This window comes from Mandrillus leucophaeus, unplaced genomic scaffold (genome assembly GCF_000951045.1).
Source record: "Mandrillus leucophaeus isolate KB7577 unplaced genomic scaffold, Mleu.le_1.0 Scaffold1160, whole genome shotgun sequence".
Lineage (NCBI taxonomy): Eukaryota > Metazoa > Chordata > Mammalia > Primates > Cercopithecidae > Mandrillus > Mandrillus leucophaeus.
In genome coordinates, this window is record NW_012099877.1 from 690,966 (window position 1) to 716,584 (window position 25,619).

At 48.7% G+C, this 25,619-nt stretch overlaps 1 protein-coding gene across 6 annotated transcripts; it reads left to right on the forward strand.

Annotated features, from left to right (window-relative positions):
- Positions 1–313: 313 nt before the first annotated feature.
- PITX2 (paired-like homeodomain 2) lies at positions 314–25,071 on the forward strand. 6 transcript variants are annotated; one of them, XM_011999018.1, is made up of 6 exons: positions 314–516; positions 4,299–5,667; positions 9,431–9,486; positions 9,960–10,097; positions 21,128–21,333; positions 23,806–25,071. In XM_011999018.1, the coding sequence occupies exons 3-6, from the start codon at positions 9,441–9,443 to the stop codon at positions 24,367–24,369; spliced, it is 954 nt and encodes a 317-aa protein (XP_011854408.1). In that variant the 5' UTR covers positions 314–516; positions 4,299–5,667; positions 9,431–9,440; the 3' UTR covers positions 24,370–25,071. The 6 variants fall into 6 exon arrangements, with proteins under 6 accessions (XP_011854408.1, XP_011854430.1, XP_011854415.1 ...); XM_011999040.1 differs by lacking the exon at positions 9,960–10,097; XM_011999025.1 differs by lacking the exon at positions 4,299–5,667.
- Positions 25,072–25,619: the final 548 nt, after the last annotated feature.

Consider the following 25,619-nt stretch of genomic DNA (forward strand, 5'->3'; position numbering starts at 1 on the left):
GGTTTCTACGGGCCTCTGCTTGGAATGACTCTCTCAATGTAGATGACAGCCAGAGTTGAATGGGGAATCCAGAAACCGGGGATTCTGGTTCTTGATGCAATCTATATGCCAATCTACTTCATTAGTTCTTCTTTATTTACAGTTTGGTAAAGAGTATGGGTGGAGATGTTCTGGGCACACTTGTACACATGTCCAAACTGCTTTGAAAAAGGAAGGGCAAGAGAGTGGTATCCAAGTTGGAATCAGGCAGGCATTTCAGATTTCAAGAGACAAACTGGAAAGGGAACATCTGTTAGATCCCCTGGGTTTGAAGGCAGTCTGTGTAAGTTTTCATATCTCTGAATGTGTGCATACAGTGGAGAGGGTGGAGCCTTCCATCCTCAAACCTGAAAAGATTGAGAGATTTCGGAGGACCCAGATGTGCCAAAGGTCAGAGAGATCAATATACAGGCCCTACCACGGAAAGGGGGAAAAGGTTCGAATAGAAAACTGCTGAAGAAGGGAAGCCACTGAGCGGTAAGGAGTTTCTGAATAATTAAAAAGTTAAGAATAAGCAAACTCAGTTGCCATGGGGGAAGGAGGTCGGGTGGGGGATAAAAAAAGCAGTTGATGTGGTAATTAAGAATTTGGTGGGAGCCTGGGCAGGTCACCTCCTTTCTCAGATCAGAGCCCCATCAGAAATTCTTTCAAGTGTCCTTCTGCGTCGCCAAAGATGACAACAGCAAATCAATAAGTGCTTGAAATGAAAGGGGATGTTGACTAGCCCCCAGGCTACAGATTTCCCGCCGCCAGCCTTTTCTGAACTCCTATAGCGTGCCTTTGCACTGCCTCTCTTAAGAAGAGCTACCTTTTATTCCTATTCTCAGGACGAAGGTAAGTGCTCAGTTAGCATATCTATTAAATGTGGGCTCTGGTTCCAGCTCTTGGATTGCACGGAAAGCTCACTGCCATAGCTCGCCCAGCCTGCCGGAGGGGCAGACAAAAAGAGGAAGCTTGGCCTGGCGGCTTGCGGGGCCACGCACCTCCAGGGCTGCCCCGGAGTCTTCCAGAGTTTAACGCTCCTGGGTTAGAACTGTAAGGTCCCGGTCCGAGCAAAGGGCCTGAGCCACCGTAGCCTTGGGAGTGCTCCTTCCACTTGAATGCACTCACAAACAAGCACAAAATCTTTTTAACAACAGAAGAGAAAGACCCCTGCTCCATAATTAAAGCTAGGAATCACCGGAAACTCCGTTTTGAGTTCCAGATATTGGTCTATTACCTTTCTAATCTTCATCCCTCCTGTAATATGTCTTGATTTAACAATCTTTGCAGCGCCCAGCATTTCCCGGACGTTTTAATTGGGTAATTCATTAGTGAGTCAATACAGACATTTATATATTCTTTTAGCTCAAGTGGTTAAGTACTAATTTCGAAATGATTATAAAACACTGGAATCGGCAACGCATAGTAATTTTAATTTATATGCAAATCAATTGGTTCATCTTAAATGCCTTTTTTAAAAAAAAAAACAATTATTGTATTGTAGCATCGGAGGCATGGATCAAACCTCTAGAATAGACAATTCGGAAACAAGACCTGGACTAGGAAGACAATTTAGAACAGCCAACAAATCAATAATGTTTGAGGCAGTTAAACATCGCTAGCCATTGGTATTTACATACTCGCTTGTTGTCAGATAAGAAGCTGGGGAAATTGCTTGCCAGGGTTGAGATCATAATCCAGAGTGAAGAAAGTAAATGGTAGCGCACAGCCCGTCACAGCGGGCTCTGAAATAATACTGTACCTTTCCCACATCCTGACTCTTGGATGAGAGGGAGTTGGTGGAGGTCACCCCATATTTGTCCACGGTTTTGCCCCACTTTGATCATGAAATTGTCGTCCTCCCTGAGCTTTCCAATTTGATTCCCGCTCTAACAGTTCTGTCACTTGCCTCAACATACTGGAGGGAGGAGTGTAAATGAGATTCTCACTAAAAATTATCTGAACCCACTTAGCCAGCACTGTTTCACCTAAGCTTAGTTTTGTGGGCTGTTTTTAATTCCCTGTGCCACCCACACATTAAAATCAGATCATCGAAATGTCTGTAGGAAAGGGTGAAGGAAATGGTCCAATGCTCTAGTTTACTGGAAGACTATTATCTTTAGACATAGTTCAAGATTTTGAGGAAATAAAAAGGATATACTCTTTGAGGAGGAAAAAAAGTTTTAATATTCTAGAACGGTGGGATTACTCCCAGGGATTACCAGAGGATCCGTACTGGAGTTGTTTATGTAAAAGTGTAACATCCTTGAAATTCACAGATAGGTAAGGTTAGTGTCTTCCTTCCCCAGGCTCCCAGTCCAGGCGATCTTGCCCTAAAGGAGCTTGTACCTTTGATGCTACAATCTTGTTTACATCTGCAGGGCAGAGAATTGCTTGCTTTGCTTGGACGCTCCCTCCACCCCCTTCTAATTTGAAGTAATCGAAATCTAAATACAGTCGCCACGGCCCACTCTTCCTTTACTGCTTTGACAAGGGAAAAACCTGAAATCCACGTCTTAAATCAGCTCGGTGGTTTGTAGCTCCACAGTACCCTGCTTCTACGATTGCATGCCTAATGTATTCCCTGGTGATTCTGGGCATTAATTAGTTGTTTAATAGGAGTATGACTAAAAATGTAAAAGAAGGATTAGGAGCGTGAAACGTATGTCCAGCTCCTTCCACACACTCGAGGAGGGAATGAGAATCATTCTGTATCTTCTATTTCTCCAGGAGCCATTTGCATTTCCCACCAGCTGCTCACTTCAGCTGCACTGGCGCTGGGCAAGGCGAGGACCCAAAAGCTCAGTGCAGTGTCTGCGGCGGCCGGGACTGGGGATAACCAGCCCCTGGCGGGCGAGACTCCAGACAGAAGGGGGGCGAGGGGAACGTGAGCTTCCCGAGCCCCTTCCTCTCAGCCCTGGTTTGCAAACCTCTGAAACCTGAAAGAGGGGAGGGAGTTGCACGCGCATATCTGTGCGTCTTTCCACCGCAGCTCCCTTCCCTCTCCCTGTGTCTCTCCTTGGGTCTCTGAATCTTTCTGTCTTTGGTTTTCTCATTCTCTTCCAACTTTCCCGTAAGATTGCCTTTCCTCGCCACCAGCTGAAGGCGAGGCCGTTCTGCTACGAGCGCCTCTTAATCTCTACAAAATGAAAAGAAAAAAAAGAGAGGGTTATATTAGCCCATTACTCAGAGGAGTGGGGAGGCTGCAAAAATCGTCGATGGGCAGAGGTGAAAATGTCTTTCTCGGACTGCATTTTCCGGTGTCCTGTAATTAGAGTTCAGCTGTGGGACTTGTTGAATAAATTTGATTTTCTTGCCTCGGCGAGATTTCAAAAACCAAAAATAGAAATTCTCAGAGTCAGAGAGGAAATGCAATTAAACAGCACGTGGGCATTTTCTCCCTCATTTCTCTCCCCTTAAATAACACTGCTTTGAGTTTCCACTGGGTAAAGAGAGAAAGTTTGAGTTTTCACGGATGTTACGTGGAGGTTAGAAATGGCTTAAAATGTAGATCTCTCATCGGTTTTCTTCGTGGCTGAAGAGGCTAACCCTTTCCATAAAATGAGTCCATCTGTCGACTGTTAGCTATTTCAAAGTGAAGGGATTTAGCACTCAAAACAAATTGAGCAAGTTTGTTTGCCTGTTTTTACTGCTAACTCAAATGAATTCAAAACACGGAGTAATTCAAGAAAACACACAACATGTTCCAGACAGCCCCCAAAAGTAGGGAAAGCCAGCACCTATATAGTGACTAGGGTTAGTTTTAAGCACCAGGCTTTTTAAAATGTATCTATTTTATGCACATTCTCCCGAGTCATTATATATTCCTAAAATTGTGAGTATTGATATATTGATGTAGGAAGAGCGACACAACTTTTAGAGGGAACTTTATTCTCAATTAGGGACCAAAGAGAGGTCTTGTTAATAGAGGGCCTGAGTTTTGCTCCCAAGCAGGAATTAGTATTAGTGGGAAAACCTGAATCCAGGAGCAATGGCTGTGTTCCGACACTTTCCAAAAACATACATTAACAGGATGCCCTTGAGATTGAAAAAACATTGTCCCATATGCCTGGCAGAAGCCTTCACACCTGGTCCTCCAGGCGATTTATATTTATAGTCCTTCCACTCAAAGGCAGGACAGAGCCAAAATATCCTGCTCACTACCGAAATACACGTCTTTGCTCAAGTCAAGAAATCAGAAAATCAGGGTTCAGAAGTAAGGCACACTTTTCGGGTGAGAATATCCCCTGTAATTTCACATACTCTTTGCTTTACAGGAGCAAATGTGGAGTTGAGGGAAACTCTCTCCCCCACCCCCACTTCCATCCCGTGCAATTTAATACCATCCTCGCCAGGAACCTTAACCTCGTCATTTTAAAAAATGAGATATCCGTGACCCAGGGCGAACTTGTTGAATGTAGGTACAGCAGAGGAAATTCTAGACTCTATGAGCGTCTGAGCCTTGTCAAGCGCAAATCCTTCGTGAACACTGGTCAGTGCGTGGCCGTGCCCACCTGCGCGCCGACACTCTCAGCGTGTCTAGTCCACCCGCCTTGACCTCGGGCGCGGTGCCCCGCTAAGCTGGGCCCAGCGTCCCGGCCTTACCCAGCTGACAAGCCTAGCTCGCTTGCTCACGCTTGTGGCCCTCCCACCCTCTCCCACTAGCTCACTCCATTCTTCAGATTTCTCCTCACTCATCCTCTCCCATCCCCACCGCGCCCACCTCCACTCCCGCCCTCTATCGGTCCCTCACTTTCCTCCCGCCGCAGTCCCTCTTTGCTGTGACCTCTTTCCTCAACTCTGCAGGCCTGAAAGAAGGTCACACACGCACGCTCACACCCACACTCCACGCGCCTCGTCCCAAACAAACCCATGCACATTGTCCTTTGTTCCGTCTCTTTGGCCACTTTCCCTGTCGCTTCCTCCCAGCCCGTCCTGATTTTGCTCCCCAGAAGTGCTTTTCTGTCTCCCCGCTGCCCTGGCGCTCCCCTTCTGATTTATTAAGGCTGCCAGGTTGGCGCAGATTCCTTTTTCTTCTCCATCCCATCCTCCCTTCTGGTCCTCCTTTCCACAGTGGGAGTCCGTGCTCCTGCTCCTCCGTTGGCTCCTAAGTGCCCCGCCCGGTCCCCTCTCCTTTCGCTCTCCCGGCTCCGGCTCCCGACTCTTCGGCCCGCCGGCCTCTGCTTCCCTCCCCTGCCTCGTTTCTCGTCGCCCCTGCTCGCTCCCCCCGGCGCTCGCCGGGGCGCTGTGCTCGCTCCTGTATCGCCAGCCGCGCAGCCGGGCTCGGCCGGCCGCCCGCGCGCCACTGTGCAGTGGAGTTTGGTGGAATCTCTGCTGACGTCACGTCACTCCCCACACGAAGCAGGAGCAGAGGGAAGAGAGAGGGATGAGAGGGAGGGAGGGGAGAGAGAGTGCGAGACCGAGCGAGAAAGCTGGAGAGGAGCAGAAAGAAACTGCCAGTGGCGGCTAGATTTCGGAGGCCCCTGTGCACCCGTGGACTCCTTCGGAACTTGGCACCCTCAGGAGCCCTGCAGTCCTCTCAGGCCCGGCTTTCGGGCGCTTGCCGTGCAGCCGGAGCCTCGGCTCGCTGGAAATCGCCCCGGGAAGCAGTGGGACGCGGAGACAGCAGCTCTCTCCCGGTAGCCGGTAAGTGGAGGCCATCTATCCCGCAGGGATGTGAGATAATGCGAGTCTGGAAATTTGTTCCACTTCGGAGAATCTTCACCGTAGGTGATTTGTGGCTTTTGGGGCTACGTTTCGCCCAAGGTAACGCAGTTGGCAAACAGACCTTGCAAAGCCCTGTTCCTTTCGTCCCCCGCCACAGACACTAACAATCTACCGGGTGCTGAAGTCAAGTGGGAAGCCCGACCATGGCTGGCATTTAAAACGAGGTATCTTCCCTTAAATCTCGGTGCCAACACTGCAGGAACAAATCCTCGGGCCAAGGATTAGCATTCTCAAGATAAAGGGCTGGGTACAAAGTTTCAGCTACTGGAAGATTAGCCCCTTTCCCATTGTTATCCATTGGAAAAAAAAAAAAGAAAGAAAGAAAGAAAAGAAAAAGATTCCATCTTAACTGGCAGTTAGTGACCTCTCAGGCCCAAGCGAATTACCTGGGAGCCAGGCCTGGATGCCATGCTTGCACCATTTCTTTGGATTATAACTCCTTTAAATTGATCACCAGTCAACTCCAATCTCGCACTTCAGGAGATACATTTTAAATGGATGCAGAGAACTATTTTCCAACTGGAGATTAAGAAAAAAAAATTCGGTTCTAAACCTCAGAAATATGTTCTTCTTTTCCAGTTTAATCACTTTACTTTCTTAAGCAATTTAGAAATCAAACTATCATAGGGTGCTGTGATTTTTTTTACTCTTTTGTGTGAGTATTGTCTAACTGAACTAAACGGAGAAAACTTTTACTACTATAAATTTAAATATCAGAATTCATACATTCTAAAATATTTTTGTGAAAAATTAATCTGATTTAGAGAAATTTCCTTGCATTCCTTTTAGTCCATCAATCAAAACTAAAGATGCTTTTATCACACAAAATATCATTTTGGCAGAAATCCATCTAAAATTCAAATACCAATAATATCAAGAAAACAAAGCACATAAGCAAAATAAATTGAAGATTTTTGTTGATGTAACATGATCATACAAGATTTCAACAATCAAACTTTCCCTAAAAAATTAAATAGCCATTTCATTTATGGATGTTTTACTTTAACTCAGCAAAATTACACTTCAATTATTTAGGTGCTTTGTTCCTTAAGTTAAGCGTGTTTGTCTTCAAATGTTCCTAAAGCACTTATATTAATTGGTTATAAAGAACGTGTACACATGGTAAAATACGTAACTGAATTGAGCAGTATTTTAATTTCCTTAAATAATTACTTACTACAAATTAATTTACTGTTCATTTAAAACACATGCTCCTGTGCTGTTTATTTTTAAACTTTCCATTAAAGATTTTGTTATAGGGTAACAAAGTGAACGAAAAGGGAGGAGCTGTGAAAGGATTTGGGATTATTCGAACTGTATTTTTCCTGCACTTTCATTCTTGCAGCAGTCATCAGAAATTATTTTTAAGCAAATTATTTTATTTCTTAGGGCTTGCCTGCCTGCTTTGCCATGGTTCCGCGTCCTCCATTAGCCGTATAGTGCTTTTTGCGTGCTCACAATATAAAACCCAAGTTGGCCCAAACAAGATTCTTTGGCATATACATTCCAACCAGAACATGAACTTTGGGAGTGAGAACTACCTCCCATTAGGAAAAGTCTCCCATCTCAATTTGTAAGATTAGCCATTGAAGCCAGTACCGAAGTCTGGCAGCCAAATTTATCAGAGAAGACTTGTCTTGATAGGGCAAGGTTAAGGATCAGCAGGCGGGAGTTGGGGGTCTCTCTTTAAAAAATTATTTTCCCCAGTTATTTAGACTCAGTTCTTCTAGTAGGCCTGGTCATTAAATGAAGCATAAAAATGCAGGTCTCAAGGCTCATTTTGACTGCAAAATAAATCTCCAAATCACAAGGACATGTAGGAGTGAGCTAAGGAACACGCCTTGACCTTCTTTTCAGTCCTTAGAGTGGAGCCCTATGAGTTCTTGAATATTTGTTTTGTATTGCTTTGTTTGGTCTTCAGCACTGAAGCAGGGGGGAGTAGGGGGAAGAATGTGTAATAATTGACTGACTTTACACCGAGCAACCCAATCTTTTTCTTTTGTATATTTCATTCTTTAAAAAAATAAATAAATAAAAACTATTTGCAGTTACCATCTGCAGTGCTCCGGCTACCAGCTAATAATGCAGCCAGTTCAGACATATAAAAAAAAAAAAAGATTATCGAAATGATGATGACATGCAAATTTCCTCTGAAATTATCATAAGTAAACATTTGAAGTCTGGACTAATAAAATCCCATCTGTGTTACTTCATATCGAGTTAGTAGAAAGCTGTGATAATGAATTTTGTAATATCTCACGAACAGACATCTCAATCAGGGACTAATCCTGTGATTTTACTGCAGAATCACTAAATCTGGAGCCGCCAAACTGCTACTTCTGGGCCCACGGGCCCACAAGGATCGAATCGGCAGAGTCCCCGCCCGCGTTCTCGCTAGCGGGTGGGGGAACCTCCTGGCGGTCCCCACCCTGAATCCCCACGCCACAGCGCCAGGCGGCCCCGCCTGTAGGCAGCAACCTTGGCCAGAGGCTCCTAGGGACCCGCTCTCTTCAGGAGAGGCCGAGACGCAGGGAAACGCGACTCAGGCCACAGGCAGGCCCACGGCTCCCTGCCCCGCCTCTGTGCCTCCGCCAACCCAGCAATGCCTCCTCCCACCCCAATCCCCGCACCCGCGCGAAGTAGGCCCTCCGGTCGCCGGCGTACCCTGGTTAGCGTGGAGACAGGCAGGCGCTGAGATCGAAGGGGCCTAGGGAGCCCTGGACCTTCTTTTCTTCTGTCTTTAAAGCAACCGCGGCTCTTCTACCCACCCGGTGGAGCCCCTCGAGACCCACCTCTCCCAACTTGCCTGTGGCAAATAAGGGGGAGCGCGTTAAATGCTTGGCTTGCTGCGTTGTGGTTGAAAACGTGAAAAAGATTTGGCTTGCCCGGGAGAGAAAGGGGGAGAACTGGGTAGCAGTTATACCAGAGTTCTTTCTCCGTCCTCGTCGGGCAGTAAACCCTCCAAGAACGTTTGCCCTGCTCTCCTCAGTCTCGCTCAGTCCACCCGGTGTCTCTCTCTGTCTGCGATCTTAAATCATACTTTAGGGTAAATAAATGGCCGGGTTAGTATCTCTAGGAGAAAGTGTGGCTAAATATGGAAAAGCGGCTCCTGATGGATGAGAGGCCCGAAGTCTGCTCGCTCCCTGGAACAACCTAGGCCAAGAGCCGGTGCGTTTCAGAATTACAGAAAACCGAGGGAAACTGCTGTCTAGGACAGGGGCACGTTGGCTCTGACTTTGTACAAATGTTTGCTGAGCTCCGACTAATGGACAAGCACTGAAGGGTGGTCTTTGCATACAGCTTCCCAAAGAGAAAAGTCCTCTCCACCCACCCACTCCTCCTGCCATCGCGTTCAGATAGGTTCTTAACCCCGGCACCGAGATTCTTGAAAGTAGGTCCACAGCCTCTCCAGCACACTGTGGCTTTAGAGTCCTCTAACCTCTGGGCCCTTTTGCGGCAACTCTGGAGGGAGAGCCCCTCCTTGATAAAATCTAGATGTCATGGGCCCGAGGCTAGGCTGGAGACACTGCTGCACAGACAGAGACTGTCAGGTCGGAAAAACACGCCCGAAGGCTAGCACACAGTAGGCGCCTAACAGCTAGTGTAACGGGTAGTCCCATCTGAGCCCTGCGCACTCGATGGTCGCCGCTTCTTATAGCCTTCCTTCTCTTCTGTTTTGCAGATAACGGGGAATGGAGACCAACTGCCGAAAACTGGTGTCGGCGTGTGTGCAATTAGGTAAGAGCCCCCTTCTCCTGCCCGGGTCATCGGACGGGAGGCCGCGCCACGTGAGGGCGGCAAGAGGGCACCGGCCCTGCGGTGAGGCCCCAGCGAGGGGCGCTTCCCCGAGGGGCCAGCCTGGGCAGGAAGGAAATCAGAACCAAATCGCCAGTGACCTCTCTCTGTGGCGGGGCGGTGGACAAGGGAGCAGCGGCGCGCTGTATACCGAAGCCCCCCATCCTACTCCTCCCGGCTGGAACCGCGGGCAGCCGGGGAGGCGCAGAGGAGAGTACGCCATTCTGCCCCGGGTTGCCAGAGGGTCCGGGGGACGGGGATGCCGTCCGCTCTTTCCTCTAACTGGGTCTTTGCTCTTTGTCCCTCTTTCTCCTCCGGCCTGCTTCGCCCCTCCCCCTCCTCCCGTCCCCGGCTCCTTTCGGCCACGGTCCGGGGCTCCTCTCTCCGCACGTGGGGCGGGCGCGCGCGTGGCCCAGGCGTGCAGCCGGCGGCCGTTGAATGTCTCTTCTCCAAAGACTCCGAAATCAAAAAGGTCGAGTTCACGGACTCTCCTGAGAGCCGAAAAGAGGCAGCCAGCAGCAAGCTCTTCCCGCGGCAGCATCCTGGCGCCAATGGTAAGGCCGGGAGGGAAGCGCAGGCCGCGCGCTGGGCACCCGCCTCTGGGACTCTGGGCCTCGGGCGAAGCGCAAAGAGGCGAGGCCGCCAGACCTGGCGCGACTGCTGCTTGAATTTAGACACTCGGCCTCTGGGTGGGACGGGAAGCAGCCGTCCCAGGGACGTTAATTCCTTTCCCCAAATTATACTGCACTCCTGAGACCCAACACCTCCCTCTCGTTCTCTCCCTGTGGTCTGATGTCCTCGCACTCTCCAGCAAACCTCGGCGCCTTGGCTGGCGTGGAAAAGTGGTCCAACAGCGACCTCTGTCGCTCGTCATATCCCTCTGCGCCCAGCACCACCAGGACCTACTCAGCCCCTTAGGCTTTCAGCCACGCCCCACCCAGACTTGTGGGTGCGCGGTTTATCGCGGGAGGCAAACACGCGAAACTTGAGTTGGCGAAGGTTTGCTTTGGCTGGTTGAGGGAGGGGAGGCGGGCTGACAATATTCCTGCAGAGCTGGAGGGCAGCCACTGTGCTTAACAGCCCAGGGTAGAATGGAGGTTTGCCCCTGTCGAAGCGAACCTGCCTGAAGTACTGGTTGCCAGACCTTGGGTTTTGGCGATATCGTTGCTTGATTGGCTGGTTTCACTCTTGAGGAGTCGAGGGACATTGCCAGAGGAGGTCTGCAGGCTTAAGTAAAAAGTTTAAAAAGTCTCCAACCTACGCCACAGGCCTTTCCTGAATTGAAACTTGTTCTGTAGGGGGGTGTGTGTGCGTGTGTGTGTGTGTGTGTGTGTGTGATTGTAAGGGATGGAGGAGGGAAGATGCCTTTCTTTTCAAATACATGGGGGAAAAAAAACCCTCAAATTTACTGTTCCTCTATTTTCCTGGCTCCGTAGTAAATAAGTGCCTAGCCTTAGGAGGCTGTTGACCTTTGATAATGTGAGCAGATAAAGCCGCCCCCGCCCCCCCCCCCACCACAGCCCTCGGCCTCTAACCCCCTCTTTCCGGATTAAAGTGCAAGAATACAAATGTAATATGGGATGGAGGGGGACGATTTGGGACCCCGGCCAAAAAAACAAATCGTATTACTAAGAAGAAAACAAAGGTCTTGCATTGGAGTTTCCCCGTGAATCTGAGAGAAAATGATCATTTGTTGAAATGGAGCGTCTAAATTGATCTGGTGCTTCACGCCCGGACACTGCACTACATCGCCAGTCGCCCTGCTGGGCCAGTTAAACGCTCACTTGTCCTGGATTAACCCCATGGGGTTAAATGGGGGCAATGCAGAGATAACGTCGTGTGATTTCTGTCATTTAGATTGTGTTAAATTCTTCTTCTGTTTGATAATCGGTAGTAAAAATAAATTATTAGACCATAGTATGTTTGGGATATGGTTAAAAATCAAGAGCAGCGATGACTTCTGGGGAGAATGCTTTGTGCGGGCTCAGCCCTGGCTCCGGTCAGACTAGAGGATCTCCTCAATCTCATTTCGCGCAGGGCGGGCTTGCAGTCGCCAAGCCGAGGCTGACATTTCTTATTGTGCGGGGAGCCAGAGAGACACAAAATGTCTCCTCCTTCCCCTAGTCCCCACCCCGGGTTTCCTAGACATGGGGAATGCATTCTGAGGACAGGTGGAGAAGCCTACGGTGGGATGGGGTCCTCGTATGTCAGCAGGAAACGGCTAAGAGCCGAGGAGTCTTGCTTGCGCCAGTCACAAGCCGGGCAGGCGCCCCAGTCGTTCTCTTTCGGTAACTAGCTAATAAAGAACTAGAAATAATGAATGATTGCTTTCTTAACCATTACTTTGAGGCCCGCACTATTTTAGTGCACGTGAAAGGCTCTTCCACTACACTCAATGTGTCTGTTTTCTACTTTTAGACCGAAAAGAAAAATTGCTGCCCAAACACGTTTAATGCCATTAATTAAGAAAAGGCATGTAATGAGAAGAAATGCTGAAAATCTTGATTTAATTGGCTTTTAAGGAACTAGTAGACAAAACCAAAAAAAAAAAAAAAATCACACATGAATGAGCAAAGTTATAGCACTGCTGAAGGAAAAGTTGACGGAGTACCTATCCTTCCCTGATTATAAGTTAACTTATGGAATATCCAAAGTCCTGGCCACAGCCTGCTTGTAAAACAAAAGGATTTATTTCTTGTATTTTTTTTAAGTTTTTCTTTTCTTTTAAAGAGAAAAAAGTTCACAATGACATATGATTTCTTTAAAGGGCCGTGATAGTCTATAACGCTACCCTCTCCGCCTCTGCTCCCCAACCCCCCAAAATACCATGTTCTCGTTAAAGACTAAACATTCTGTATAGGCAGAGTCCACCTCTAAGCCGTCCAGGCTCTGCCTTCCTTCCCAAGTGAGTCCCAGTCTCCTTGATACCCATTGGGCGGATGCCCAGCCTGGATAGAACCCCGAAACGGGGGTAGCACGAGAGCGACTGGAGACCCCTAAAAGCCAGAGGTTTGAGAGGGTGGACGCAGCTAGCAGAAGATGGTGCAGAAGCCAGTTGAGAATGACCCCCTAGAGTAAAGAGGCCTTTCTTTGGCTTTTCTTGCTTTGGGGGTCCTGAAAGGTGCCTTCATCTTGTGGAACTCATAAAATGGTCTTTACCTTCAGGAGGAGGACGGATTGACCCTCCCCTGTCACTGGCTCAAAAAGTTTCAGGGTGGCGGCTCTGGGTTCCGTGCTGAAATCGGACTGCGCTGCAGCCCCTTTGGACCTGACGCCTGTTCCCCCGGCCTCCCCCAGGAACACATTGTTAAATAGCTTTGGCCCAGTGGATGGGCTGAAAGTGTTCGACGGAAGTCTCTGGTGTGCACAGACTTCCTCCCTCTGGGAGGTGGGCTCCACGGCCCGTTGTGGCACCTCCAGCCGCGACACACACCTTCACACGCGGCAGCAGCTCGGTCCCAGCCGCCTTCGAAGGACCTGGGTTAACCCTGGCCGCCTCGGCGGCCGCAGACTTCTCTCCGCCGCCCCGCCCCCGCGCCTCTCATTCAATCAGCGAATGTTTGCGGAGCATATACTACGTGGACTCCTAATATAGCCCCTTGAAAGCAAATAATCCCGTTTTCCTCGCCGTTATGAAGCGATTTTAATCCTAACACGGACACCAGCGAGATCAACCCAGACCATCTGTAGCAAAACGCAAAATGGTGGTGCGTGGGTTAGTGACCAAGGTCCTGAGCCTTGTCAGAAGGAAGGGGATGTGTAGAGAAAAGGTGGAGAACTCTAACTGTGGCTAGCGCCGAAGGGACAGGTGCTTGCTGAAGGGGGCATGAGGCTTGAGGAAAAAGCAACGAAATAGGGGTAAGGAGAATTTTTACATTTTCTTTCCTCCCCCCGACCTCCGCCATCCCATTCTCCCCTGTCCCTGTTCCCCCGCCCGCCCCCAGGCAAATCTGCAGCTCACTGGAAAGGTGCCCCACCGCTTTGTGGTTTTTCACCACCGGGGGAAATTGTACCAATTGCCCGAAGGTAGTCGGTCCCTGCGGATCCCTACCCGCAAAGGTGGTCTTTACAGGTCGCGTTCCTCGCTGCTGACTCGGTACACAAAGTTTCTTAAGGCTGGTTCGGCAGTTATACAGCACCGCCCGCTGCTAATATATGCAGCAGTTGTTAGAGCGGCTCGGGGGAAAAGGAAATGTATAACGAAAGCTTATTCGTGAGCAGGAATATACTAATGGAACAATCTGATGTCTTCTTAATCCTATGTAAAAAGCTTTGTCGTCTTCCTAATATTGACTGAATGGGTAATTAATGGCTCTTCATCTAGGCGAATACCCTGTAATCCAAGATAGGCAAAAGACAACAAGCCCAAGGTAGAAGACAAAAGGCCCAACTGCAGCGGCGTTTGCCCGCCTCCTACCCCCCAGGGTCTCTGATTGGGAAAGTTTTCTCTCGGAGGAGAAAAAGGCAGGAGTGGGAGAATATATACCTTCCATTTCGGGGCTAGACTTCACCACAGCACCTGACCACCCTGCTCAGTTTTCTGTTACTCTGTCTTTCCACCTCCAGTCCTTCTCCCTGCATTTTTTTTTTTCTTCTTAACTCCTCTAGGATGACCTCCTACCACCACCGCCATTATGGTCCTAATAACCTTTCCCCACAAACCCCACATCTTTCACTTCAGCAACCAATGAGGCCCTTTTCTGATCCAGGAGGAGATTCCTTTCTTTTAGAATCCGATACACACAGTCTTTGAGAGCTAAAGTAGTTGGTAGGGGAGGAAGAAATTAATAGAAAGGGAGAGAGCATACAGAATTGTGTGTGTATGTTAAAGAGAGACCAGGAATGGCAGAGTCAACTTCTTTGTGAGGATCTGACAGGAAGAGTGTCCAAGACTCTACCAGCATGTTTTTAACAGGCTGACATTTTAATTTAAACCTTTAGAAGTAATATATTACTTGGGTTACTACAATGAGGTGGGTTCCTTTTTTTTGTCAGCTGACAGCTTTTAAAATATTATTTCGCTAGGGAAATAAAAGCTTCATCTCAGATTATAGGTGGGTATTTTTGGATTTATGTGATTTATGGTCACCATGACAACTAATGCTGAATGTTAGCTACCAGCATGTCTGGGAGAGAGAAAACAGAAAGAAGGAAGAGCAAAAGAAATCGAAAAGGGAGATGGACATGTGCTGGAGAGGGAAGAAAAGAGAAAAAGAGGAAGATAGATGAGCATTTAATCCAACTGTTGTTTAAAAAAGTGAGAGGGGACTTCATTTAGCCCCTTGCCACTTCCTTCTTTCCTGACCTGGATAACTATGCTGGATTTCATATTCCACCCTCCTTTCCCCTTCTTCCAACACATGTGCTATACCATCCTCCTTATCTTACTTAGTTTGGCGAGTAGTTGCATTCTGGAGATTCAGTGACGCCTAGGAAAACTGTGACGGTAACATGCAAATGTGAGGAAGCATTAACAGCATGTTCATAGAGTGATTCTAGCAAATGCCCCCTCCTCTAATCTCCCTTCTCTTCCCCAGGCCAGTGTGAGGTGGTAACTCCCACTGCCATCTGAACACTGTTTCCCCAGCTAGTTACCCCAAATCTCAAACGGTTGAGCAGCTAGAGCTATGGGATGGAAGGATGGGTACCGTTTGCAGGGACCCAGAGAGGGTGGCTGTTGCTCAGTATATCTACAGAGTTCCTATTCAGAAAATAACCTTCCCCTTTTGACAAGTCAGAGCTTTTTAAATTCCATTTAGGGAATGGGGAAAAGGGCAGCTACAGTGAAGCTTTTAACTTCTGTGTTATTTGGTTCCGTGGCTATGAGGGGTGGTGGATAGTGGACGGTTTTCAGCTTGGTTTGTATGCAGAGAAAAGCCAGATAGTGGAGGGGGTAGGGCACTTCTCGGGCAGGGTGCAAGGTCTCCATCTGACCTCTGTGCCTTACCAGGAGCTCACACACTCACGCCTATCACGTGGCTCCAAGCTGAGTCCAGGCAGGCCTTGCCCTTGAGCTGGCTTGGGCCAGGCAGGACTCCCACCCCTCTAAGGCCTGACAGCTCAGGGAGATATCTGATTAAGCCATCTTCCTGGTGAACTCTGAAGACAGACTCTTTCCAAAAGTCAGAGATCACTTGGTTGAGTCCCAGGCCAGACCTGGGTCATTGATACAGAGAGTTTGGCAGCACAGCCCATCCGCTCACCACCATGGCCACAGGGACTTTGCACAACTGACACTGAAGAGTGTGAAATTAAATCAGACTTTAAGACTGCTAATCAGTGGTAAATACCAGCACAAAACATGGCTGACTCCGTGTCACACATTTCCCTCCTCTAGGGTCTTTCTTTGAAATAATAAGCAAGAAACCCCATTCAAGACAACCCCTGACGTCTCTGAGACTCAAAACCTCACGCCTGCACTGGGCTTTCCTTCTTTGCTCCACGTAAGCCATGCAGCACCTCCAGTTTTCCTACAAGGATCCCACTGATGTTCTCCGTATTGGAAACTTCTGTGTTAGAGGCTGAACTCATAGTAATTTCTAAAACCAATTAAGAAGAACTTAGCCAGAGGTCACAGCAGTGCTATAATCACAAAATGCACAAGATTTCTTGACTTCTGGCCCCTTTCTCATCTATACTGCCTATGCCTGTGCACGCACAAGTCTTATGTACATTAAATCTCCAAAATCAACCACCACCATGCCACAGAGTTTTCACTGGACAGTGTTTCTTAGTTCCCACCACACACCTCCTTTTCCCCATGCAGACTTATCATGTTGGTGTCCTGCCACACAGGGGGCCTGAGAAGAATGTCACCCAATAGCCGCTGCTGTGAGTGTGTAAAGTGATTAGGAGATTAGGAGAATGTTGAAACTCCTGCTGGAAAAATGCAAAGAAAACCCTCACTTTGAGTCAGTTGTTTACAGAGCCAGTATGTGTGTGTGTGTGTGTGTGTGTGTGTGTGTGTCTGTATTATAAAATGGATGTGAATATATATACAAATAGATATGGTTTTGCTTTTACTGTAATCTGAATTCTCTAGATAATGGTCTTTATTCACCACTTGACTTCAAGGGGTCCACACAAGTTAGGACTCCTTATCTTTTTAGGCATCTAGGCTGCCTGCTGATCCCCAGTGCTTCCAACTTCTCCCACACGTTGGTACTATGAGGAGCGGTCACGTGCCCTAGGGTTTTTCAACCGCTTTGGAGGCTGATTGAGGTCCTTCATACATGTATATTTGCCGTGATGAAAGTTCCATCAGTAGAGTGGAGCCACCAGAGCTTAAATCAAAATTCTGTGGGTTTATGAGAGACGGGTTTAGAAATCTATATGGCTCTGTGGAGCTTCTCGGCTTTCTAAAATAAGACATTAACACCCAAGCTTCCAAAAATATTTGCAGCTCTGGGGTTTGAATCTTGAAAAACAAGGAGTGAGGGGCTGTGTATATGAACTACAGTGGAGATTCTTTTCATTCTTTAATGTGATGGAGTCCCTTCATGAAACGAAGCTTTAAAGGGGCATGGTATTGTGGGGACCAGAGCCATTCTGAGGTTTAAAAGAAGAAACTGGAATATGATTAGTAAACACATTGGGCAGAAAAGAGCTGGATTCTTATTGACTTAGTTATAGGTCATTGGCTGGCAGTGCGATGGGAGGAAATATTTACTTTACACATATACTTTATGATCTTGGGGGAATTAGAGGAAATTCAATAAGAAAATGGCTAGAAACATTTAAAACCCTTATTTAAAAGACTTAAGCAAATTAGAGTCTTATCAGATTAAAAACCACTACAAATGTAAGAGCATTGTCTTCAGTGAAATGCTGTGGGGTCTGAGAAGGAGATTCTCCGCCAAATCTCAGGGATAAAATGCGTCATTTAAGCACCAGATAATGAGCAGAATGTAAATTAATTTAACCTTCTTTACCAACAGGCTGCTGGTGTAATGTGTATAATTTAGTGATAAGATTGCAGGACCTAATATAGCTGGATGTATGAGTCTCAGCTAATGCAGACCTGTCACATGAGGATGTGTTCCACTCTGAGCAGGTGTCTGTATGTGTGGAATGGGGTAAAGTGGAATAAAAGGTTAAAAGCAGAAATGCTGATTTAAATCTTACTATGAAGAAATTCCTCCTTTGCAGCTAAATTACTCTTAAAGTGGGATGATACTGGTGAAGAAAGATTGAAAAACAGTTCTCATTTGGGTCTTTGGACTACAAGTTTAAAATGGGGAGGAGTTGCAGACAGGGTTTGGGGGTGGACAGGGCAAAGGAGAGACACATAAATTGCAAATATATTTGTAGTCTGCTTCATCCACTTTGTTCCACACTGAATAAGTTTCCCAATCTGGTGAACAAGGACAAGGAGGGAGTGTTTTAAAGATACTTCATGCTGGCATTGCAAATCATTGACTGTAACGTCAAACAAATACACATTCAGAGATGATAACACTAACTCCACAATAAAACAATCGCCAATGCAGAAACCCAGGGAGATTAGTTTGTCCTCTCCAGCTGACCTATGCTGGGGGACAAAAGGACTTTCAAAAATTATTTTGAATACGTTTGGATTTCTTTCTTTAATTTATTTGGAAATTAAATTTACTTGGAAACAGTGCTATAAAGAGTTGATGTCTCTAAAGGTGATTTTTTTTTTTTGTTTTATATAAATAAATAAGGCTTTGCTTTTCCTAGTTGAGAGCTGTTCTAGGCTTTTCGCCCTTAGCCCACACACACCCCTGCTGCCTGCTTGGACTTTAACAGCTCAAGACGGCCTTGAGCTTACTGGGAAAAGAAAAGGACTGTTAAAAATTATCCTTGAAATTGGTTATTTGGCAACATTCTTAATTGTATGGAAATTCATTAAGGCATATTTCATATATAATTAGCTCAAGGTTGTTGATTCTACAGGCTTTATGGATTTGAATCTGATTGATAATAAAGTAAACAAGAGAGTCGAATTTAAAGCGTGCCTCTCTCGGGTTAGGACGAGCTTAATACAGTGTACAAGGAATTTGAAAGATCTAGGATATGTGTCTTAATCAACGTTAAGTAGAATGGATAAGCTTTCAGCATTTTGAAAACGCTGGGTTAGTGTTTCTATTCTATTGTGTGTTTTCTGTCTCGGGACTAATAAGCATCACAGAGAACGTGATCTGAGGCGACTTTTTATTCTTGTATAAATCCAGAGTGAACCACCAAACAGTTGTTCGTTTAAAGTCAAGGTAATTTTCTTTTGACGGGTCCATTTGCTTCTCAATTTCTAATTTATTAGCCTGCCTTTTCAGGGCTGTCTTCTTTGCAATTAAAGTCGAGCTTCTTCAGATTAGCGCAGCATTCACTTGACAGGCTGTTTGGAAAATTTAAGATCGGAGAGGTGATTTGTTACTGTTTTTCAAATTTTCTAATTTTAAGTAGCATGTCTCCTTTTTATATGGGGTAGGGGATTGGAAATGGATGTAGTGAGACACAAAGAGGGGGTTTGTTGATCCTTGTACCTTTCAGCCCTTGAACTTTCCACTCACTTCTCCCAAGCCTTCGACTCCTAGCCTCATCTCTTCACCTTTGGGTTCGTACTAAAAGCCGGATCGCCTTGGGCTGGGCAGGAGCAGAATTCCCGGGAGCGTGCCTGTGTAGACCCAGTGGGCACGGCGAGGCATTAGCCCGGCCCCGCACTGCTGATAGGTGCAGGCAGGACAGTCCCTCCACCGCGTCTCGGGGCGTCCTGATTGGTGCGGAGCCACGTCACTCCCACCCGGAGAAGGGTCTGGGAGGAGGCGGAGGCGGAGAGGGCTGGGGAGGGCCGCGGCGGAGTGACGTCTGGGCACCAGGAAGCCCGCCTCTGGTTTTAAGATGTTAGGCCAACAGGGAAGCGCGGAGCCGCAGATCTGGTCCGTCGCTCGCCTGGGTGCCTGGAGCTGAGCTGCGGCGAGGCCCGGCTTCTGTTCGACCGCCCGAGGGGTGTGCGTGTGCGCGTTGCGGAGGGTGCGCTCCGAGGGCAGCGTCGTTGCTACAGCGGCTGCCGCTGCCGTAGGGGATCTAATATCAGCTACCTGTCCCTGTCACTCTTGACACTTCGCTGTCAGGGCTGCCGTGTGGGGGGTGGGCAGAGCGCGGTCTGCGTTAGCTTTCCTTATTGGAGGGGTTTTTGGGGGAGGGAGGGAGAGAAGAAGGGGGTCTTTGCCCACTCTTATTTCGCTTTGGAGCTTGGAAGCCTGCTCCCTAAAGACTCTCCGAGTGGTGCCCTTCTGCCCACATCCCATGTCTTCGTTTGCCCGCTGACTTTCGGTCTCCGGACTTTTTCGCTTGAGCCTTCCGGAGGAGACGGGGGCAGCTTGCCTTGAGAACTCGGCGGGGGTTGCGTCCCCTGGCTCTGCCCACAGCGGGGAAACTCCGCGCCTAGAGCGCGACCCGGAGTGGACAGCGGCGGCTACGGGGGCTCGGCGGGGCAGCAGCCCAGGACTGGTAGAGCTGCGCGGTCCCTCGTCCATGAACTGCATGAAAGGCCCGCTTCACTTGGAGCACCGAGCAGCGGGGACCAAGCTGTCGGCCGTCTCCTCATCCTCCTCCTGTCACCATCCCCAGCCGTTAGCCATGGCTTCGGTTCTGGCTCCCGGTCAGCCCCGCTCGCTGGACTCCTCCAAGCACAGACTGGAGGTGCACACCATCTCCGACACCTCCAGCCCGGAGGCCGCAGGTAAGGCGCCGCGCCGCCCTGCAGACATTCCAGCTCAGCTGCCCCGCGCCACCCGCTCCCTCTCGCCCCAAGGAAGTCAGCCCCTCCTGGGGGAGGCGTGGTGGGAGTGGTCGTTCGCCTGGCTCTCCGCAGAACTTCCGGGAGCCGGAATTTTGACTACCCCGCATCCTTTTAGTTCTCCCTCGACCGGCCCACCTCCTCGGGCGCTAACGGCTCGAGCCTTTCTGCCGCCCTCTCTGTTCCTACCCTGGCCTCCCTTCTGTTTCCTGGGTCACAAAAACCCCAGCATCTCGATTCGAGGACCTTCAGAGGCCGCCCCACCTCTGTCCCTGTTTTCCTCTCGGCCTTCAGCTCCCGAGGAGCTCCACTCATTAGGAAATTGTCTGAAACCACTCAGAAATGCCCTTCGCGAAGAGGCATTATTTTTTTTCTTCGAAAGGGCCGGCGAACTTGGGTGCCCAACCGAATCCCCACATCTTTTCCTAGCCTTCCCAAACCGCATCGAAATCTGAGCTTTCTGCGAGGGGGGAGGGGGTCTGTAAGCCGCGCGCGTGTGCGAGTCCCAGGAGATTTGGTGTGTCTGCGCAAAGGTGTATAAATATACTTGAAAGCACAGGCTGTAAAAGTGAATGTGCCGCTGCAGTGAGATAAACATGTAAATAAAACGTGCGGCGCTGGGGGAGGGGAGGAGATGGGGCGCGGACACCCACACTCGCGCCTGCACACCCCTCAGGCGCAGAGCTCCTCGCGGCCCGGAGCCGCCGCGCGCACCCTTCTCCGGCGCCAGGCAGCCCAGCTCTTCCACAGCTTCTGCCGCCGGTCCAGTTGGCGTTCGCGTTGCAGGTGGGCATGCTGACGGGAAACTGTGTGTTTCGTTTTCAGAGAAAGATAAGGGCCAGCAGGGGAAGAATGAGGACGTGGGCGCCGAGGACCCGTCCAAGAAGAAGCGACAAAGGCGGCAGCGGACTCACTTTACCAGCCAGCAGCTCCAGGAGCTGGAGGCCACTTTCCAGAGGAACCGCTACCCGGACATGTCCACACGCGAAGAAATCGCTGTGTGGACCAACCTTACGGAAGCCCGAGTCCGGGTAGGAGCCAGCACGGAGTCTGGGAGGGATAAGGGGGAGGATGTTGCGGACGTACAGACCAAGTAGACCAGGAGGGAATGTGGGAGGGCGCCGGTGGGGCGCAGCTTTGCAAAGGCAGAAGGCCTCGCGGCGGCCTGGTTGCGAGATTACAGTTCCCTCTCCGAGGCCGACAGGACTGCCGCCCGGGCGCAGGCTCCCGGAGCGGCACCGGCTCACTGCCCCGCCATGCCGCGACCTCACGAGGCGGGCTGCGTGGGCAATCCCCTGCACAGGGCATTGTGTTCCTGGCTTGCAATTGCCAGACCAGAGCTAATAAAATCTCTACCAGGCCAAGAGCCGCGAACAGGCTCCAACCTGTGCGCCTTTAACAAGGAAAACCCGCCAGAGACACACAGGAGTTGGCCCTCCCTGGGAAACCTTTGTGCCGGCCCTGTTCCAGCTTTTTCCCTCCTGGATTCGCGCTTCTTACACTTTCTTTACGTTTTTTTCGGTCATTCAGGTCTCTCCCATACACCCTACTTCCTATTTTTGTGATCTCTGGGGGCCAAGTTTTAATACACAACTGCTAGTCCTCTTAGAAGGAGAAAGAAAAAAATGAAAAAAGACTTTTCAGCTTGGTTTATTTATCTTATTTCAGGAGTTGAACTCTGGAGATTGAAACTCACACCCCCTCCTCTAAATTATAATCGTAGTTTTGTAAAAAGGGCTTACCTTAACTTTGTAGCAAATGTGACTTTATGGATTGGCAAAAATGAGCTTAAATAAATTACCCAATAGCAACGTCCTGGTTTATGCTGGTCGGTGGAAGATTCCAAATTTGTTAGGATTCTGGAAGCAGAAAACAGAATCAAGCAAATCAAGCGGCATCCAGAGGCTTTGCTGTTAAAAGAAAAAAAAAAAAAAGTTAAGTGCTCTGGGTAGGAAAAGTAAAGCCCCCAGTTAGAGCAGAGAAAGCAAAAAGAAGAAAACAACAATGATAAAAAGAATAAAGACCAAAATGCTTTCCCAAATCAGAGGGAACGAAGACACTCTCTGGGTGGCATTTGTGCAAGGCATGAGGCTATGCTGGTGAATAAAAGGCCGGGAAGAAGTTGAAAATGGTTTTAGTTTAACTGCCCAGAGCCAGAGCTGGGTCCTGGGCGGCGTGGTTTTGAGCAAGGTCAGTCTTTCTTTAGCTCTTTTGCGCATCAGCGGAAGGGGCCTCTCACTTACTCTTCTCGCCTGGGCAAAGTTTAGATGGTCTGGGGTAGAAATGGCAAGTAATTAAAATAAAGGCAGAGTCTATGGGTTTTCTGGGATCCTTCGAAAATGCCCTCCCACCCCGCCAGCTATTTCGCAGCTCCACCCTAGTGCTCTGTAGCCGTGGCGCTGAGCTCTCCTTGCAGCTGCCTCTCCTTCCAGGGAGGCTGCTTGTCGAGCCAAGTGGGAGTGAGGCGTGCTTTTTATAGCAGTCGGGTGCAAAGAGGAAGGGGGATAAAAAGGAAATCAAGAATGAAAGGAAAAAGAGAAAAGGATTACGCGGCTGGACCCGGCGGAGATGTGTAATGTGAAACATCACCAGTGTCAGCTCGGAGATCTCAGGCCAGGCCTCGCTCCAATACACAAAAGCCGCCGTCTGGGGCGACGGGCAGGCCTGATGTGGATTGGGAGCGGGGTTGCGGCTGGGCCACCGGACACGGGTGGGGGCCAGCCGTCCTGGGCGGCCGCCTGCGAAGCCAAACGACCGGGCTGGGCCTGGCGCGCGGGCCAGGCCTGTGGTGGGCTTAGGGTAAAGAGAGGACAGAGCGAAAGGAGGGGGAATCTGCAGAACTACTCTTTCCGAGTTCCCAGAGTTTAATATGCCAAGCTCCTGGAGTTAACGAGCTGACGGAGAGTTGGTCTTTTGCTCTTTATTTGGTTGTTTTGCTAGGCGAGAAAGGGTGTCGGCGGCCTAGTCCCTATTAAGGGAGCACGTACCAGGAGGTGGGGGACGACAGTGGAGGTCAGGGAGGGGAGGGAGGAGTTGCGAGGGAGGAAGAGGGTCCTCTAGTGCCCTTCCAGCCCCTTCTCCTCATCCGTGGGTCTGTGGCTTCGGAATGGAAACAACTTTGCAAGGTGCCCTGAGAAGGGTTGGAAATGCCTGCTGCCCTGCGTTTATTTTACATTAAGTGTTTTTGGGCCTGGAGAAAAGCCTGGCGGAGTGATCGAGCGGTCCGCAGGTCTCCATGCGTTCGGCTGGGGTTTGTGGTGTAGCTCCGAGTCCCAGCTCGCAGGCCAGAGCAGACCAGATCGCCCGCGGTTGGTGGAGACCCGAGCCAGTAACCGAAAGCTGGCCCCAGTAGCTTGGTGTGCAGGGCGGTGCAGTGAAGCGAGGCTAGGGTGTGTGAGTGTGCTAGCGTGTGTGTCGGGGGAGGGCGGGGGTTGGCCTCCGATGGAAGTTTTATTAATCCGCACTGTGGCATCTGTTTGCTCCCTTGCCCCAACCGCTCCCAGGTTTGGTTCAAGAATCGTCGGGCCAAATGGAGAAAGCGGGAGCGCAATCAGCAGGCCGAGCTGTGCAAGAATGGCTTCGGGCCGCAGTTCAATGGGCTCATGCAGCCCTACGATGACATGTACCCAGGCTACTCCTACAACAACTGGGCCGCCAAGGGTCTTACATCCGCCTCCCTATCCACCAAGAGCTTCCCCTTCTTCAACTCTATGAATGTCAACCCCCTGTCATCGCAGAGCATGTTCTCCCCACCCAATTCTATCTCGTCCATGAGCATGTCGTCCAGCATGGTACCCTCAGCAGTGACGGGCGTCCCGGGCTCCAGTCTCAACAGCCTGAATAACTTGAACAACCTGAGCAGCCCGTCGCTGAATTCCGCGGTGCCGACGCCTGCCTGTCCTTACGCGCCGCCGACTCCTCCGTATGTTTATAGGGACACGTGTAACTCGAGCCTGGCCAGCCTGAGACTGAAAGCAAAGCAGCACTCCAGCTTCGGCTACGCCAGCGTGCAGAACCCGGCCTCCAACCTGAGTGCTTGCCAGTACGCAGTGGACCGGCCCGTGTGAGCCGCACCCACAGCGCCGGGATCCTAGGACCGTGCCGGATGGGGCAACTCCGCCCGTGAAAGACTGGGAATTATGCTAGAAGGTCGTGGGCACTAAAGAAAGGGAGAGAAAGAGAAGCTATATAGAGAAAAGGAAACCACTGAATCAAAGAGAGAGCTCCTTTGATTTCAAAGGGATGTCCTCAGTGTCTGACATCTTTCACTACAAGTATTTCCAACAGTTGCAAGGACACATACACAAACAAATGTTTGACTGGATATGACATTTTAACATTACTATAAGCTTGTTATTTTTTAAGTTTAGCATTGTTAACATTTAAATGACTGAAAGGATGTATATATATCGAAATGTCAAATTAATTTTATAAAAGCAGTTGTTAGTAATATCACAACAGTGTTTTTAAAGGTTAGGCTTTAAAATAAAGCATGTTATACAGAAGCGATTAGGATTTTTCGCTTGCAAGCAAGGGAGTGTATATACTAAATGCCACACTGTATGTTTCTAACATATTATTATTATTATAAAAAATGTGTGAATATCAGTTTTAGAATAGTTTCTCTGGTGGATGCAATGATGTTTCTGAAACTGCTATGTACAACCTACCCTGTGTATAACATTTCGTACAATATTATTGTTTTACTTTTCAGCAAATATGAAAAAAATGTGTTTTATTTCATGGGAGTAAAATATACTGCATACAAATTGGTCTGGATTCTTTCTGCCCTCCTCTGTCACTAACTTGGCCAGGGCATCTCAGTCACTGCTTCCTAAACCAGTTTCCTCTGCCTGCCTAGTTAAACATACAAGGCAGCAATCCTTATTTAAATTTAGTAGAAATAAATTATAGCCATTCGTCAGAAACTAAAAAGAAAAAAAAGGCATTCCTGGGGGGGAAAAAGGCTGCAAAATCTAATTTTGTCTCTCCAATTTTTCTTTGGCTTAAACCCAGGGGATTCCATTATGGCTAGCAAATAATATGAGAAAGAAAAAAGGAGAAAGAAATTTAGCAAGTCCATCAGCTTAGAATGACTCTCAAGTTTACTCCTTTATGAGGAAACCCACACCTCTAGCAAATTGTTCTGGAGAAATATTTGTGCATTTATACGTGTACAGTTTATATGCATTTTTCTCAGGAGGAATACATCTATAATAAATTTACAAGGAAACATCTCCAGTTCAAAATATTTAGGCCTCCACGTTTATCTTTCAGGCTTAAGTAGAGAGATCCTTCATGTTATATTGCATTACTA